This window comes from Passer domesticus, chromosome Z, assembly GCF_036417665.1.
Source record: "Passer domesticus isolate bPasDom1 chromosome Z, bPasDom1.hap1, whole genome shotgun sequence".
In the NCBI taxonomy this organism is placed as follows: Eukaryota; Metazoa; Chordata; class Aves; order Passeriformes; family Passeridae; genus Passer; species Passer domesticus.
In genome coordinates, this window is record NC_087512.1 from 62,728,555 (window position 1) to 62,744,598 (window position 16,044).

General features: G+C 39.2%; 1 protein-coding gene across 2 annotated transcripts in view; it reads left to right on the plus strand.

Annotated features, from left to right (window-relative positions):
- The window catches only part of CEMIP2 (cell migration inducing hyaluronidase 2), a 50,168-nt gene that overhangs the window by 13,227 nt on the left and 20,897 nt on the right, over nucleotides 1–16,044 (plus strand). For both annotated transcript variants that reach the window (XM_064402711.1, XM_064402710.1), the window contains exons 2-7: nucleotides 81–417; nucleotides 4,796–4,936; nucleotides 5,481–6,042; nucleotides 9,151–9,320; nucleotides 10,633–10,821; nucleotides 13,469–13,638. In XM_064402711.1, the coding sequence (XP_064258781.1) occupies nucleotides 93–417; nucleotides 4,796–4,936; nucleotides 5,481–6,042; nucleotides 9,151–9,320; nucleotides 10,633–10,821; nucleotides 13,469–13,638 (1,557 nt within the window). In that variant the 5' untranslated portion in view covers nucleotides 81–92. The remainder of the gene's footprint in view (nucleotides 1–80; nucleotides 418–4,795; nucleotides 4,937–5,480; nucleotides 6,043–9,150; nucleotides 9,321–10,632; nucleotides 10,822–13,468; nucleotides 13,639–16,044) is intronic.

Consider the following 16,044-nt stretch of genomic DNA (forward strand, 5'->3'; position numbering starts at 1 on the left):
TTTGTTTTGTGCATTTTGATCTGTATTCTGAAAGCCTGTCTCTTATTTTTTATCTGTCTCTGTGTGTGTGTGTGTTCCAGTGACTTTATAACATGCAAGGCACTGATTCCAGGGGGAGCTCCCCTGCATTTCTCCGTCCTCAGAACGGGAGCAGTCACAGGTCTTCGGGGTATGTCCCGGGGAGAATTGCGCCTCTCCGTCCCCCGCCGCCTTCGCAGAGCCATGCTGCAGCAGAATTTACCTCGGCAAGACAGGAAGCCCAGACAAGACTCCCATCCTTACCAGTGGAGCAGCACCGCCGACAGGCAGAAGCCAACAGACATAAAAATACTCTTATTTGTTCTGCCATTTCTAGCCTTTCACTTTTTGTTGCACTGGGGATTTTTTTGGGAATAGCTTCAAAATATGCTCCAGATGGTAAGTTCATTAAGAATATCACCCTAGAAGTTATGCTGTGAACATAATTCAATAATTCAGCGTCAGGATTATTGTTGAAAGATAATAGGACACTCATTGTGATTTTAAGATTGAAGGAGGGAGAGACTGGGGGCAAAGATCAGCTCTTTTTTTTTTTGTAATCAGTGTTGGTTTTTTAATGTATGGTTTGATTTACTTACATGAAACGGAAAGGCATAGCAGTAAATAAAGATTAGTGGTGGGGGAGAAAAAGACATGAATGTTTTATAAAGCACAGTTATTTTTATCTGCAGAAGCTGTCTCATATGTTCACAAATTGTAGGCAGAACTAAATCCTGTATAATTCAGCAATAACTAAGGAAGATAATAAAAAAATGTTCAAGTGAAATAATTTAAACAACTTTGAGAACCTGTGCTAATAGTATGTGTTTGTTTTGTTTTTATGCAAATTGGGCAGGGAACTTTTTTTATCTATTAGCCCTGATTTTTTGTTTTCACATAATTTTAGAAAACTGGGAACTCTTGGTATTTGGAGAATCTCTGAAATGTGTCCGTGATTTTAAGGCATCAACAGGTCATGTGATCACAAAGTGTACATCCCTCTAGTCAATTACTCCTGGAAGATGCTATGAGGTGTAGTTGCTAAATATTGGTGGTACAGTTTGAAGTGTGGGTTGTTTTGGTGACTTTGGAATTTTTGGCTGTTTTTAAGATAGTAGTCAGGTTTCTAGAAACAAAACAGGGTTTTTAATTGAAACTTTTGGCTACTTTAATAACAGACTTCTCAGTGGCTTTTGACATAGTAATCAAAAAGATGCTGTTTCCAAAGTCCATGCAGCACAGGCTGAACAAATCAGATAACCAACTGAAGTTTTCTGGTGACAGTACAAAATAAATGCACATATCCAACTGAAGTGCTCTTGTTGGTGGCTTGCTGAGATACCTCCTTGGGTGAAGTTGCTGAGCTTTCCTAATATGAAGGAAAATACCAAAACCTTAGGGACTAGTAAATGCAGGATCATTCCCTGTTACGGTACATATTGCTGGTAACGGGTACACATGCAGTAAGTACTTTTGTTACAGACAAATTCCAGAGGAGTTTGGAGGGTGACTTACCAGTTAACACTCTGAAGTACTTTGAAGTGCAGCCAGGCTCTTCTCAGTGCTTTTGTGCAGTAAGACAAGAGTTAATAAGAAGCTCCACCTTAATATGAGGAAGAACTTCACTGTGTGAGTGACCATGTGCTGGAGCGGATTGCCCAGAGAGGCTGTGGAGTATCACTGGATACACTCTATAACTGTCTGGACACAATTCCATGCAACGTGCTCTGGGATGGCCCTGCTTAAACAGGGAGTCTGGACCAGATGACCCACTGTGGTCCCTTCCAGCCCTGTTTATTCTGTGATGCTGTGAAACCCTGACATGAGAGAAATTCCTACAGGGACTAAGGAAAGCCTGGCTGCTGTTTTAATCTTGCAGTATAGTTGTTGCAGAAACTCCCCCAAAGTTCCCCAGCAGGTTGAAATGTTAGTATGCATAAACATGTGCATAGCAGCTCTGACCCAAGCACATGTGATGCTGCAGCGATCAGCACCAGTTCCACATAGGTGTGCTTTTCTTCAGGACTAGTTGGAAATCCATTTTGTCAGAACTTTTAATGGCTGTTTAAAAGGCAGTGGAAGGAATTACTTGGTAGTAAATGCATGTAAATTCTAAACCTCCACCGTACTTTCTCCAAAGGGAAGATGCTGCTTATCAGCATTTCTGTTTTTGCTTATCAGCTGGTTTCTGTTTCCTCCACACTTCTGTATTCCTGACTCATCTAAGGAGTCCTGAACACTGGAAATCAAGGAGAGCAATGGAAATGCAATTTCTTTCCCCATTTTTCCAGGCTTCTGATGCAAGGTTAAGCTGGGGAGACAGGGAAAAGTTCTTCAGTCTTCCAGCTCTCAGCTGGACCTTTCCCAGGGTAAACAGGATCCTCAGAAAATTTAGCTGCCGAAGTCTTACAGACTTTGCTGGGCATAATAGAACACTGATAAGTTTTTCCCAGAGGCCTTAAGAGTTCTAGACATGGTGTCTAAACAAGTAGAAAGTAACTATTTAGTTGTATCTTGAGAACTGTTCCCTGCCTGTCTTTTTCTCCTGTCAAATTTCATATGCTTGCTCCATGACAGGTTCTATCATTGAACTGGTTTTTTGGTCAGGATGCTTTGTTGTGGGTCCGATGGTGTACTTTTCCTCCACTACTTGCAGAAATTTTAGTTCTCCCCCCAGCTCTGATAGAAGCTAATAAATCTGAAGGAATGCTGATCCTATTTTAGAGAAATGTTTGAAGCAGAGGCTTGACTTAAAAAATTTTCAACATGGGTGCCTAGATTTGGCAAGGTCATCACTACCTAACGGTTTCTGTCTGTGCTTCTGTTTTTATTTAACTTTAAAGGCTCTAACTGTTATCTGTAAAATCTACTTGATAATTTTAGAGATAACATATGGTGAAGTTCTAAATATTTGATGTTTTCATGCAGCCCACCACAATTGGTAAGGGAGGATTTCAAAATACTTTTGCTAAACATCTGATCTGCTTGCCAAAAAGTTGATCCACTGTGCCCCAAAAGCATGTTTGCGTTACAGGAGTGCCTGTTCTGATTCTGAATGCTTTCTTGCTGGATTGTAATGTACAATAGATTTTAAAATAATATTTTTTTTTAATTACTGTTTTATACGTCTTCTTTCTGATTCAGCTAGAAAATACATGTTCACTAGATCTTCTCTTCCATGAATCACACTAAGTAGAAGTCACCAGGTTGCTGACTCATGGTTTCCTCACACTGCCCTTTGCTACCGGCCAGGAAATAAGTGTTTCTTCACAATGCTTGTGTGTGTGGTGTCTGGGGAAAAGGGATTAGGGACTCTGAGTGAATCAGGCAGTAGACTTTTCTTTATCTGGTGAATGCTCAGCAGTCTTGCTGATTGCAGCTCTCCTTACTTTTCAGCCTTCCCTCGTGTTGAATTACATTTTCTAAAAGCTGTCTTCATAGGATCTTCCCAAAAGACTTTTTGTTTTTATTTTCATAATACTGTTTGTCTGCCTTCTGCCCTTTCTGCAGTTTGCTAATTTTTCTCCACTGGTAGTCAAATCTTGGTTTATGTGGCTTTCCTGTGTTGGGAGGGATTTGAAATGTGGAGAGTTAATACCAAAGGAAAAACATTTATGTTAGCAAAACTAAGGCTGGCTTGTATTAAACTTGTGGATAGGTTTTGGTTTCATTAGTTATTGCAAGACTGGATAATTACTAATAGCTTTTTGCCTCCGAAGTAGCACTTCAGAAGTGTGGGTGTATTTCTTCAGAAGACAGGGTGTGAAAAAACTATTTTGGCTGTTAACCTCAGTTGGCTTGCTAACATGTTTATTTTAGCAATTTTTTCATTGTCTTTTGTACAGGAAAAAGATATCTTTAATGTTTAAATTTTTAATTTTTTTTTAATTTTGATAAGATAATCCAAGAAATCTACTTTCCAGTTTTTATGGTGTGTCTATGCTTCCCTGTTACTCAGATGCTTAATTTGTTTAAGAGATGCATGGTATAAATAGTACTACATTGCTGTAACTTTGTCTGAAATCATACAAGCCTGTCACTTCTTGCTGTTGCCTCTCCTTCTCTGGCCGTGTAGTTTGGTTTATAGCCTGTGTAGTGCCTCAGCTTTCAGCAAGGACTGCATGTGTCTTTGCTGTTGTGTGGTTCGTAGCCTGATATTTAAGCTCACTTCCTAAGGGATACAAATGTTTAAGTTAGATTCCAAATGTCTCATGTCCTGGGGAGCTGCTCTAGCTAGTTATGTTTTATACTAAATATGTTCAGGGTGTCTTGTCCTTCCTGCAAACTTCCACTGAGAGAATGATTTGAATGCTTAAAAGTAAGAAGGGATCAGCCTTTCTGACAGAGTTGAGACCTTGAGGAGGTGGGATATTTAGGTGCTTTGTAACCATGTTAGCCTAGTTAGCTGGCCTAAGGCTTCCAGTGCTCAGTGACTGCTCTCTGTCTAACTGCATTCCCTTTATCTCTTCTCATCTACTACAGGTGACCTAGCAAATAAGAGAAAAATCAGATGGGGTTCAAAAGTATCTATGGTCAATAATGTGTGGTCAGTAGTAGTTTAATTCAGTGAAATAATGCCTTCCTACCCCTGAGACTTCAGCGGTTTTCAGGTGTCTTCTTGGCTATTTCTGCAATGACTGCAGTCTTGAAAGCACAGAGGGATGTGGGAGTCCTTTGTGGGTGACTGACCCTTTCTTACTTGTGTTCATCCTAATGCTACCATGATTGGTGTGATGATGTTTGTTTTTTAAAAGTTGGATTTCACACTGTATTGCAGAGAATTGTCCTGATCAGAATCCTCGCCTTAAAAACTGGAGCCCTGGAAAAGATCCTGAAAAACGAGTTATTATCAAAAAAGGGGATTTGTTTCGTCTTAACTCAGATGCTACAGTACACTCTATAGTTATACAGGATGGAGGTATGAAATAGGAAGATGAACATCTTGCTTCAGTGTCCTGCATATTTTTTACTTCTGTGATTGCACAAAAATATGTTGAAACTTTTATCTAGCAGTTTATTGACCAGTTCCCAAGCTTTTTTACTTCTCAGCCTGCTGCCAGGTTGCATATATCGTTCAAAAGATGAATTCTGTATGATGATACTCCAGTATCTTTTCAGGATAGCATTGATGTAGTTTTCTGTGCAGTATAGGAAAGCAAGGTTGTTTAGTAGCCTGTGCAGTACTCAATCTGTTTGTCCTCCAATGGTAACTGTTGTATATTAGTAATCCTACCAAACAGGCAGAAAAAGAATAGGAATAAATCAGCAAATGCTTAGAAAGATGAATCACAATTGGTAGCAGTTACTTTCTCAAACATTCTTAAATATATGTAAGACCATAACACCTTAATTCATGGGTGTGAAAATAAATCTGTAATGTTTCTCTTGTTCTTTCTGAAAAAGGTGGTTGAGTCTCTCTGAATTTTGCTTCAATGTACAGAAATATCTTTTTTTTCCTTTAGGTTTACTTGTTTTTGGTGATGATAAAGAAGGTTCTAAAAACATTACCTTGAGAACTCAATTTATCCTGATAAAGGATGGTGGAATGCTTCATGTTGGAGCAGAGAAATGCCGCTATAAATCCAAAGCAACTATTATTTTGTATGGGAAGTCAAACGAAGGTGCTGATGTGCCAGAATTTGGCAAAAAATTTATTGGCGTGGGCCCTGAAGGAACGCTGGAGTTGCACGGGCACCAGAAGGTATCATGGACTCTTCTGTCAAAGACTGTATATTTCTCAGGGCTGGCCTATGGTCATTATACATTTAAAAAGAATTTTTCCCGAGGACTAAATGTTAGAGTGATCGATCAGGATACAGCGGAAGTTTTGGAAGTGCTGAAGTTTGATACTCATGAATTTGCAGAGGAAAGCTTAAAGCTCCAGAACTTACTGAAAAATGGGCATCCTGGTCGCATTATTGCTATTGCTGTAGGAGATTCAGCTGCTAAAAATCTTTTGGAGGAAACCAGAGTCACTATTCAAAATCTTCTGGGAAGTAGGTTTGTCAGAGGATTAAGTTACAGGTAAGTAATTTATTTTCCCTTTTGTGCTGATTAAAGATGGCATGCAGATTTCTGCTGTGGGGGATTTGTTAAACTTTGACAGTTCATAAAGTTTTCGGAGAGTTCTTGGTGTTGTACACAGTGTTGCAGTAATAGTATTCAGTTAGCAGTACAGTGCAGAGACTGGTGTCTGTGGGACAGACCTTTTTACTTGAAATTACTTGCTTTCACTGTTCTTTATAGAAATTAAACTAAGACATAGGTAAAAGTTGCTAGGTGAAGCTTTTAATTTGTATGACTTTGGAAGAGCAACAAGTGCAACTGAAGGATCTCTTAAGGTTTCTTCCAAACCAAAGTATTATTTCTAAGGGATATTAATCCCAGGTATCAAACATCTTATTCATACTCCTGCGCTGTTGAAATAAAAGTACATTGCCTCTCCATTGAGTTCTCAAAGGAGCTGACCTGTCAAATTATTTTGTGATTGAAATGTAGTTACAAGGTGTTTCTTTATCTTTTGACCGTCCTTTTCAGTTGGTCAGGATTTGGATGGTGAGACAGTAGAAGAAGTATAACAGGAGTTATTAAAACAAGAAACTTACACTGCTCCTCATTGCCCTTCATTTAGTTATTGCAAATGGATTTTTGCAGTGTGTATTCTGAATTTGGCTTTGTGCCACAGAGAGTTGTCCACATTGTTCTGGGCAACAAAAAGCAATGTGCCCTCATGGCCAGGAAGGTCCTGGCTAGTATCAGCAATAATGTGGCCAGCGGGACCAAGGTAGTGCTGTACTGGGCAGTGGTGAAGCCACACCTTGTGTCCTGTGTCCAGTTCTGGGCCCCTTACTACAATAAAGACTACCTTACTACAATAAAGACTAGTGCTGGAGTGTGTCCAGAGGAGGGCAACGGAGCTGAGGAAGCGTGTAGAGTGTAGTAAGTCATATGAGGAGCTGCTGAGGGAGCTGAGGCTGTTTAGCCTGAACTGAAGGAGGTTCAGAGGGACCTTATTGCTCTCTACAAGCCTGGTGGGGATCAGCATTTTCTGCTAGGCAACCAGTGACAGAGCAAGAGGATGTAACCTCAAGCTACATCAGAGGAGGTTTACAGATGAACATAGGAAGAATTAAGGGTTATTAAGCATTGGAACAGACTGTTCAGGGAGATGGTGGAGTCATCGTCCCTGGAGGTGTTAAAGGAATGTGGTACTTGGTACCATGGCTAGTTGACAAGATGGCCATCGGTCAAAGGCTAGACTTGATGATCTTAAAGGTATTTTCTAGCCTAAGTGATTCTGTGTTGGCAGTACAAGTGAAAAGTATATCCAGACTGTTGTTCTGTTGGGATGGTTGTATAACCTTTTGGTATTGTCCAGTGTTTTCCAGGAAATTGGTCATTTGGTTTTTCCGTTCTATTCTTATCCCTTGCTATCCCCTGACGTCTGGATTCCAGTTAGTTTCCTCCCTGTGCTTTGGCAGAGGCAGGCTGGCGTGTCAGTCAGGATGGCATGTTCTGACCTCAGTTCCTGTCAGGATTACATTTGTGTCACTGACTGTGTAAGCATAGGGGTGTGGAATGGAATGCTCTTGCCTCTGTAGCAGTTTGGCCAAAAGTGCCAAGACCTGGATGTTCTATTGTAGAATACCACTTCCTGAAAGCAGCAAAGCTTCACGTTGCTCAGGCTGTGGTGCAGCCAGCCCAGCATGTCCTGAGAGGTGCATGTTTCTGGGGTTGGTCTCTGCCCATAACTTCCACACCAGTTTGTCTGAAAGGAGGAACTTCATCTTGTAACTGGGAAGAAGCAGCCTTTTTTGTGTCTCTGCTGAACTGATCCTTGTCTGCTTTCCTTAGCCAGTAAAGGCTCTGTAAGCACGTAAAACTGTTTTGTTCTGCAGTAGCAGATAGGCAAGAAGCTGTCCCTGGTGGCTTGCTCAGGAAAAGCAGAGTCATTTTCTTAAGTCTCTAATGGTGGTGAAAAAGATGTCAGCATGGAGGTGAATACCTCATTACAGCCCTCTCCCCTTCTACATTTCTTCCTGCAACATGTGGAATGAAAGCATGCATCAAAATAACTTTATTTTGAATGTCAGTATGTGAAATGTTCAGCTTGTTTGCTGCTGCTACTAAAAAGCTGGCCCAGTATGTACTATTTCTTTGAACATGTTAATGCTGAAGTATTTTCAGGCTTTTTGATCCCAATCAACAAAAACATCAAGAAGGTTAAAATAAAGGCAACTGTATTGAAGGTGGCTTTACTATCTGCCGTTGAATTAATCATTAGCAACAGACTGCAGTCCAGCTAGCTGACACTGTTTTCACTTGGGGTGAATGATTCAACTTTAATGATGCAAAATTGTCTGGCTTTTTTGTAGATGATCTCTACTGCTTCCTTTGCACACGTGGTTATGGCATTACAGAGCAGTAAGGGACAGCAAAATAAACTTGTTTTTTTGAACTTGGTGGCACCTATCTGTGGTGCATGGTTTGGTTTAAACTTCTAAACACTCACACATGAATGGTATATTGTATGAAGGCTGTGTAACAGCATGGATTTCCTTTTCTGTGTCTGGGCATCCTGAAAGATTCAAAAGCTATTGCCTGTCTGGCACAGGGGGGAGCACCAGTGTCTGATGTGTTTCCACTGGTGCTCAGTGTGTCCATCCCTCCTGGCCTGAGGAGCATGTGCTCCTCTGGAGTCCTGACTGCTCCTTTGGGGTGTTGCTGGCAAATGGCAGGGGGCTATTGGTACTGACTTCTGCTCCTCCTGGGCCTTGCTAAAGTTGTTTGGGAGTAGGATCCTGTGTAGCTTTTGTCACACATCTGTAGCAATTTGCTTTTGGAAAAATGTGTATCTTGTTGAAGGTTTTACTAAAAATGTATATGACAGCCCTCCCCAGTAAGAGCTGTTGTTTGCCAATTTGTGTATAGGACACCCAGTTATTTTAAACTTTTTTTCTCTGCTGTTACATTTGCCCATTTCCTTCTACATTTTGAAGTTCTATTTTAAAATTAATTTGGAAGAACAAGCAAAAGGCTTTTTTATGACTTGTATACTCCTTGCCTTTCCTGGTTGTGTAAAGAATTTTTAAAGGGCCATTATATTTAAACATTTACTTTTGATTTTCACAGGCAAGCCTGGGCTTTAGTTGGTGTCATAGGTGGTGGAAATTCTTCCTGTAATGAATCAGTGAGAAACTATGAAAACCACAGCACTGGTGGGAAAGCTCTTGCTCAAAAAGAGTTTTTCACAGTGGATGGTCAGAAGTTTGTTGTGAGAGCTTACAGCGAATGGAATGATGGTAGGAAAGTGTTTTGTGAAATTCTGCATTTGAGGGGAAAAGAAAAAATACTTAATATGCCTTTTTTTCTCTAAAACTTCTGGTTGCAATTTAAATTTTTGAGTGTTGCTGTAAGTTGTTTTTTCTTGCTATGGATGAAATAGGAGGACGCAGTTCTTCAATACTACCTATTTCTCACTCTCACAGTATGTGAGCAGCATAATATTGCTCAATTTCTAGTCTTAAGTTCTAGTTTATTTAGATTAAGAGTCTTATAAGTTTTGACATTTTTAAAGTTTATTTTCGTAATTTGGCAGATCAAGTAGATTTTAAATCTGAGCTTCTGAGATGTTGGTTATGGTCCAAAAGAAAAAAAAAAACAAAAAACCAAAAAAACAAAAAAACAAACCCCAAACTTCAGAAGCCAAAAGAAATGTTTTATTCTTGTTACAATTTTTGGTTGGTCTTAGAGTGCTGAACTTTAGTCAGCTGTTCTGATACAAAGTTGAGTCTGTTCAAGCACAGAATTACAAAGTTGAGTCTGTGGTATAAAAAGCTAGACCTGCCACTTGCTTGCTTTTATCCTTTATTAATATTTTTTAAAATTTAAGATATATTTGATCCGAGTTTTTATGGGTAATAGTCTCTTTCTGTTTTTAGAATTACTAAATGCTATTGTGTTTTCTTCAAAATTTTTTATGGTAGTTAAAAATGTGTTTGTTAGGCAGTTGAGCTGTTACTACTCCTTTACTGTTCTTGATCGCCCCATGAAAATGTAAAGACTTACATAAAAAAAAATCTACCAAAATACATTTTTTACTTACTGGTGCTGTAGAGTTAGGTTCAAGAGTTAGCAAAGTGGCTGAACTTACGCAAATTCATCTTAAGCCAGTGAAATTCTGTGTCTGTGCAGTTTAGTCTGCCAAACTGTTCTATTACTTGTGCTTAAAAAAGAAAGTCCTCAACTTGGTTTTCCATGTCCTTGATTACATCTGTACAGTTCAAAATGGCAAAAAAATGTCACTTGAAACAAGCAGAGGCAGCTGGACCTACAAATTACTGCTATATGATACTAGGGTTTTTTGAAGGAGAAAAAATCATAGTTTATTCCAGTCACCATTAGTTCTGTGTTTTCCCTTTGTTTTGTTTGAGATCTAATAAGTAAACAGGCTTTAAAGGCATCTCACACTGGCATGTCTGAGGGCAAAGCAGTACTTTAGAGGGCTTTGGGGCCTGCAAAATCTCTTACCTATTTTGTTAGTATCTTCTTGGGAATTGTTTCATATGAAGGTGAATATAATATTTGTTTCCTTTTCTTTTATTTTTTAATTAGGTGTCCCAATATCAGGCTTCCAGGTGGAAGCAGTGGGTGGAGTAATACTGAATCTTCTGGATGATGTTAGTACTTGGGAGCCTGGAGACAGGATTGTCGTTGCGAGCACAGACTATTCGATGTATCAGACAGAGGAATTCACCCTCCTTCCCTGCATGGAGTGTACCAAGCATCAGGTTAAAGTCAAAGGTATGAGAGCAGTCACCATGTGAAATCTGTGTGAAATATGTGTTTGCTGCTGGACAGGCCCTTGCAGTGTAAGCAGTAAAGAGCAGCCATTTCTTGAATCACTGTATGGCTTTGTTGCCACATACACGGATGTGTAATTTTCCTTCCTATAAAATGACTCTGTATGTCAGGTCTGCCTCACAGCTCACCATGCTAACTTCTCTTTCTCATTGCTTCCAGGCTCAGTAATTGATGATGCCTTTTTTTTTTTTTTCCAGTAGGATTAGGCTTGTTTTCCTTCCTTGGCTCCTTTCTGTCTTTCCACATGCTTGAATAGCTGTTGCGGTAATTTCTTGTTTCCCTTGCCTTTAGTGTCATTTTCATCTGTTGAACTGTTAAAATATTTTTTTTTTCTTTTGTTGTTAAAAAGGTAGAACTAAAAACAGGAAGGAAAAAAGAAAATTGCAGTCTTTGAACCTGTACCTTTTTTCTTTTTTTCTCCTTTCCCTCAGTCTCCTTTTTCCCACCTCCCCTGGTGGGAAAATGGTTATAAAATAAGTGGCCCTTCCAAGATTCTGCTGTCACAGGATATCCCTGAGTAGTTGCAATCTGTTTTTCCTTTGGGTATGATGCATAAGTAAATGGTCATGAATGTTGTTGACGATTTCCTTTTTATTATCGGAGTCATTCTGTTTGACATCACAGGAGCCTCCCACGGGAATGGCTAGCCAGCTATGCTGGAGTCTCTGTTTTCCTTCTGCTGCTCCACACCTGCTCCATGGTACCGCCCTCCCCCTTGGTGTCCTCCAGCTTCTGCTCTGGAGTTTCCCCTCTTGCTCCTTCTGGGCTGCAGCATTAGTCTGAAGCACAAACTAACAAATTGTTCTGCAATGTTAGTTTGCAGCAGCTTGTGGTTGCTCTTCTCAGTCTGGTTTTGTCCCATTAATTTCTGCACAGTGCAACTTCCTCTTCTTCGAAGTGCTCTCCTTCATTCTCAGAAGTTTTCTGTCAAGACCTTCAAATTTCCCTGTACACCTCTGCCTTAAGGGACTGCCAGTCTCGCTGTCCTGCTGGTTGTGAAATTTGCTTCTCACATGTTTGTTACCATGTATCATGTATGTTTTACTGCATTGAGAAATCTCAAGTATGAGGAAAGCATATCCACATTCATGTGATTACACCATCAGAAAATGCCAGTTTGAGTGAAGCTGCAGAGCTAACCTAGTGCAATTGAATGTGATATTTCCTGAACTTTGTTCTTAAGCATTATGTTGAGTGTTTTATTGGGCACAGTGTTTTAAAGAGCAAACTTAACTGAAAAGTTGCAATATGAAGTTTAAGAAGTTTCTTGTCACCGCTGAGCAGTTTGTACATAGACTCTATTTCATCTTGGAAATTGTGCTGTGAAAAAGCAGCTGCTTTTAAAGGTTAAAAAAAAATCCTGTTTTCACAAGATATGGTGTAAAACTTGAAATCTTGGCTGCTTTTTGGTTTTTTCCCCCAAAAGTAAATCTTAATTAAAAAGATACTAAAGGAGGTGAACTTACCCAGTTGGGGTTCTTTGCCACCTTCAATGTAGTTTTCTTTGTCAAAGTAATGTATACTGTTTTAAAAAATCCACATGCCACCCTACATATTTGTTCCACAACAAATGAATTTTCTCTGTAATGGTAAACTTGACATGCTGATGAATGTGTAATCATTTGAAATTATTTCTTGCATCGTTTTGCTAGGTTTTTTGCTGGTTTCACCTTTCTTAGTAGGAAACAAGTATTGTGTTGTCGGAGCCCTGGTTGCTCTTTCTGAACTTGATTTCTTGAGTTTCTAGTCAAATACAGGGAAAAACAATAGGCAGGCCTTTAGGGCTGAGGAGTGCAGTCTCATGTACAGATGCCTCTTGTCTTTTTAAATCCTCAGAAGCAGATATAGTGTTGGTGTCACTCTTAGTTCTGCTTCATGTTGTGGTAGTTTAGGCTTATATCCTTTCTTTTAAAGGCTTGGAGAGATAGTGATAATCTGTATTCAGGATATCAATAAATGCATTTTTAAGGTTTACAGAACCAGATAATTTTCTTACTTTCAATGAGAAAGTGATTGGGTTTTTGAAGATGGGTGTAAAATCAGACTATCTTTTCTTCCCCAATTTCCTCTTTCTTAGGTAGCTATTCTGAAGATACATAAAGAGGAAATTTAGGAAATCAAGTCCTTTTTTCTTTCAGGAGGATATCAATACAGCATTTTCAAACAGTGTTTTGGCTTCACTTTCAGTTCTTAATTTGTTCTTGAAATAGATTAAGCAGCCAGCATATTTTTTTCTTCTAAAGCAAGTCTGCATCTGTGTTTCACTAAAAGTTTGATACATTGGATTAATAAACTCTTCTTTGTTTTTTTTCCCATTCTGTTCGCAAACTATTGGATCAAAACTCTAAGATGAACTTGCAAATAAAATATTGGTATTTTTTGAGGATCGATTTCTTATTAAAATGAAAAATACATCTACCATAAGAAAAGCTGAGAGAGACCAGCATGTTAAGGAAGAGGAATGCACAGGTTTTGTTGCTGCAGATATCTTTCTTATTTCTGTAAGTTGATTCTGGTTTTAATCAGTGTTGCCTTTTTTTCTTTTTCTTTTTTTTTTTTTCCTCCTGCTTCAAAACTTGTTGGACAGAAAACCCTCAGTTTCCTCATGTAGGAGAAGTAATTGATGGAGTGGACATGAGAGCAGAAGTTGGAGTTCTTACAAGAAACATCCTAATAAAGGGGGAGACAGAAAATGCCTGCTATCTTGAAAAGGAGTGTCAGTTCTTCAGTTATGATACATTTGGTGGACATATCAAGGTTTGAAAAGCATTTTAAATTAACTTTCTGTCATAGAAAGGCATATTAAGGACAAAAAGATTGATGTTTAACTTCAAGGGATTTGAAAACTTCAAGAATGTCAGTTCATTCAGTTGCTTTTTGTGGAAATTACTTCATTCTCAGCTTTACCCAGATTAGATTTAACTCCTCAAGTTAGTCTGCAGAATTGAAGGAAGGGATATCATGCTCAAACTGTTCTAGAAACGTCCAGCAGATGCTGTAACATTCTATGTCAGGGATTGAACAAGTGACATCCATGCATGTACATCCTATAACATTACAGAATAAAACTTGACCTCTCTCCCTTCCTTCCTTTCACTGCCTTTGTAGTGAAATCTGAATTAGGATTTCAGGTGATGAGCATTGAATCCTAATTCAGATTTCCCATCTGAACCTGAGCACTAGAGAGGCATGGAGGGGAAGAAACTGACTTGTACTATGGGGTTTTATATTTAGTTTCTTAAAAGTCTGAAAGTACTAAAGCTCTATAAAGGAAACTGCTTCAAATTTCTTGCATTCTGAATAAACAAAGCTGAGAGAAAGGAGGTTCTAGAAACTAGTATTTTAACTTGTGTTCACTTCTAGATGAAATATTTGAGCAGCAGTGCTTCAGTGATGCTAGAGAAGTTTGAGGCCTCAAATTTTAATTGCAAATATATTTTTGTTCATGATGTGGTCAACACAGTTTAAATCTCTTTCTAATGTATTTGTATACAGATTTTAATTTCATAGTGGTGGCCATAATAGTGGGAAAGAAAATAAGCCCTTTCCTACTATGTGGCAGCTTTTGTTTTGTGGAAGAAGGTAGGTGGGCTCAAGATGTCAAGGGTTCAAGATAACGTAATGAAAGAAGATAGTGACAAGCTGTGAATCTTGCTAAGGGCGACAAACTTATAAATAAGCAGACCTTCAGTTGTGTGGAAGGTAGAAAAGAAAACAAAGTTTTTGACTCATCAAAGCTAAATTGTTCCCAGGAGACTGAGTAGTGAGTGTCTGCTGCCAAATCTAGACTTCAGCACTGAAAGTATTTTTGGCTTATGCTAATCTTATATGCTCAAGCAGAGGGATCCTAGATGTTAAGAAATGTAATAGCTTTTGAGCATCCTGAATTTCCTACTGGTCACTGGTTCAGTAGCCTAAAGGGGGCTTAGTAGCAGTGAGGAGAGGCAATGGTTTGCAGTTTTGGTGCTTTTCAGTAGTTAAGAGCTAGAGATTAAAGATGCCTAAAAGGTCAGGTTTTGACCATCCCTCTGTATGTTAGGTATACAAACCCGAAGAGTTCAATTAGAGGAGGAGGAAAAAAGCTTAATCAGTTCCCTATGAAAATGGATATTTTTGATAATTACTCAGTACAGCTAAGTTAATGAAATTAAGTTACAAAAAAAAAAAAAGGTAGGGTTTGTTTTGGTTTGGTTTCTGATTTTTTTGTTGGGTTTTTAACTCCAGTTAGCTCCTTGCAGTTTAGCTGTTGCACTTGGTTTATGCTTTCATAGCAGGTTAGGTGGAAGAAAGTACTTTCCTGCATTACTGGTACAAGCCCATTATGACTTTACTTCATACATAGTAACATTACTGTGAAGTTGTATGGTGGTGAGGATTATTTCATATATTTCTTAGTAAAGATATTTCTCTGGAGTTCTCTGGAGTTCAGTTTTGGGTTCTCATTGCAATGAAAATGTAGATGCACTGGTCTGTGTGCTGGAAAGGTGGTGTGGCAGTGTATGATGATGAGTGATGGGGAGTTGAGAGGAGAGATCTTCAGGTACTGGTGAGGGTTCAGAGTGGCTACAGCAGTTCTTGCAGGTGCACAGCTGGAGGACAAGAGGCAATGGGACCAGGCTTAAAGAAGGCAAATAGTGCTCACATACTGCAAAAAAGAAAGGGTGGAACCAATTGACTCCATGAGCCTCTGTGTGACTGGAGCTATTCTCTGAGCAGCTGTTTTATGAAGCTGACCAAGCACCGAGCTCTCAGCTGGGCTAGGTATCTCAACAGGTTCCTTTGAATCTGCATTGTTCTGTGGTTTTTATTCAGCTAAGCCTGTCACAGATGGACCATGCAGGTGCAGCTTCCTTACTGACACTCCCAGATATGGGTGACTTCTGTTTGGTTGGACAGTACATGTAAGAATATTTAATCTGCCACTGGTAAAGACCAAATAGTAAAGTGTGGCAATATGTCTGGTGAAAATTCCTGTATTGTAGCCACATAGAGAAATCATATATGAGGGATACAGTTTTGTAAGGCTTGTAGAGCAAGACAGTAATGCTTGTTATAAGTTCTATTGTGTTGGCCTGTGACAACTGCGTACATCTAGCTTCTGTACATCCAGGGTAGATGATGTATTAAAAATTCCATTGATTAAAAGGCAAATTGGTTTTTCCC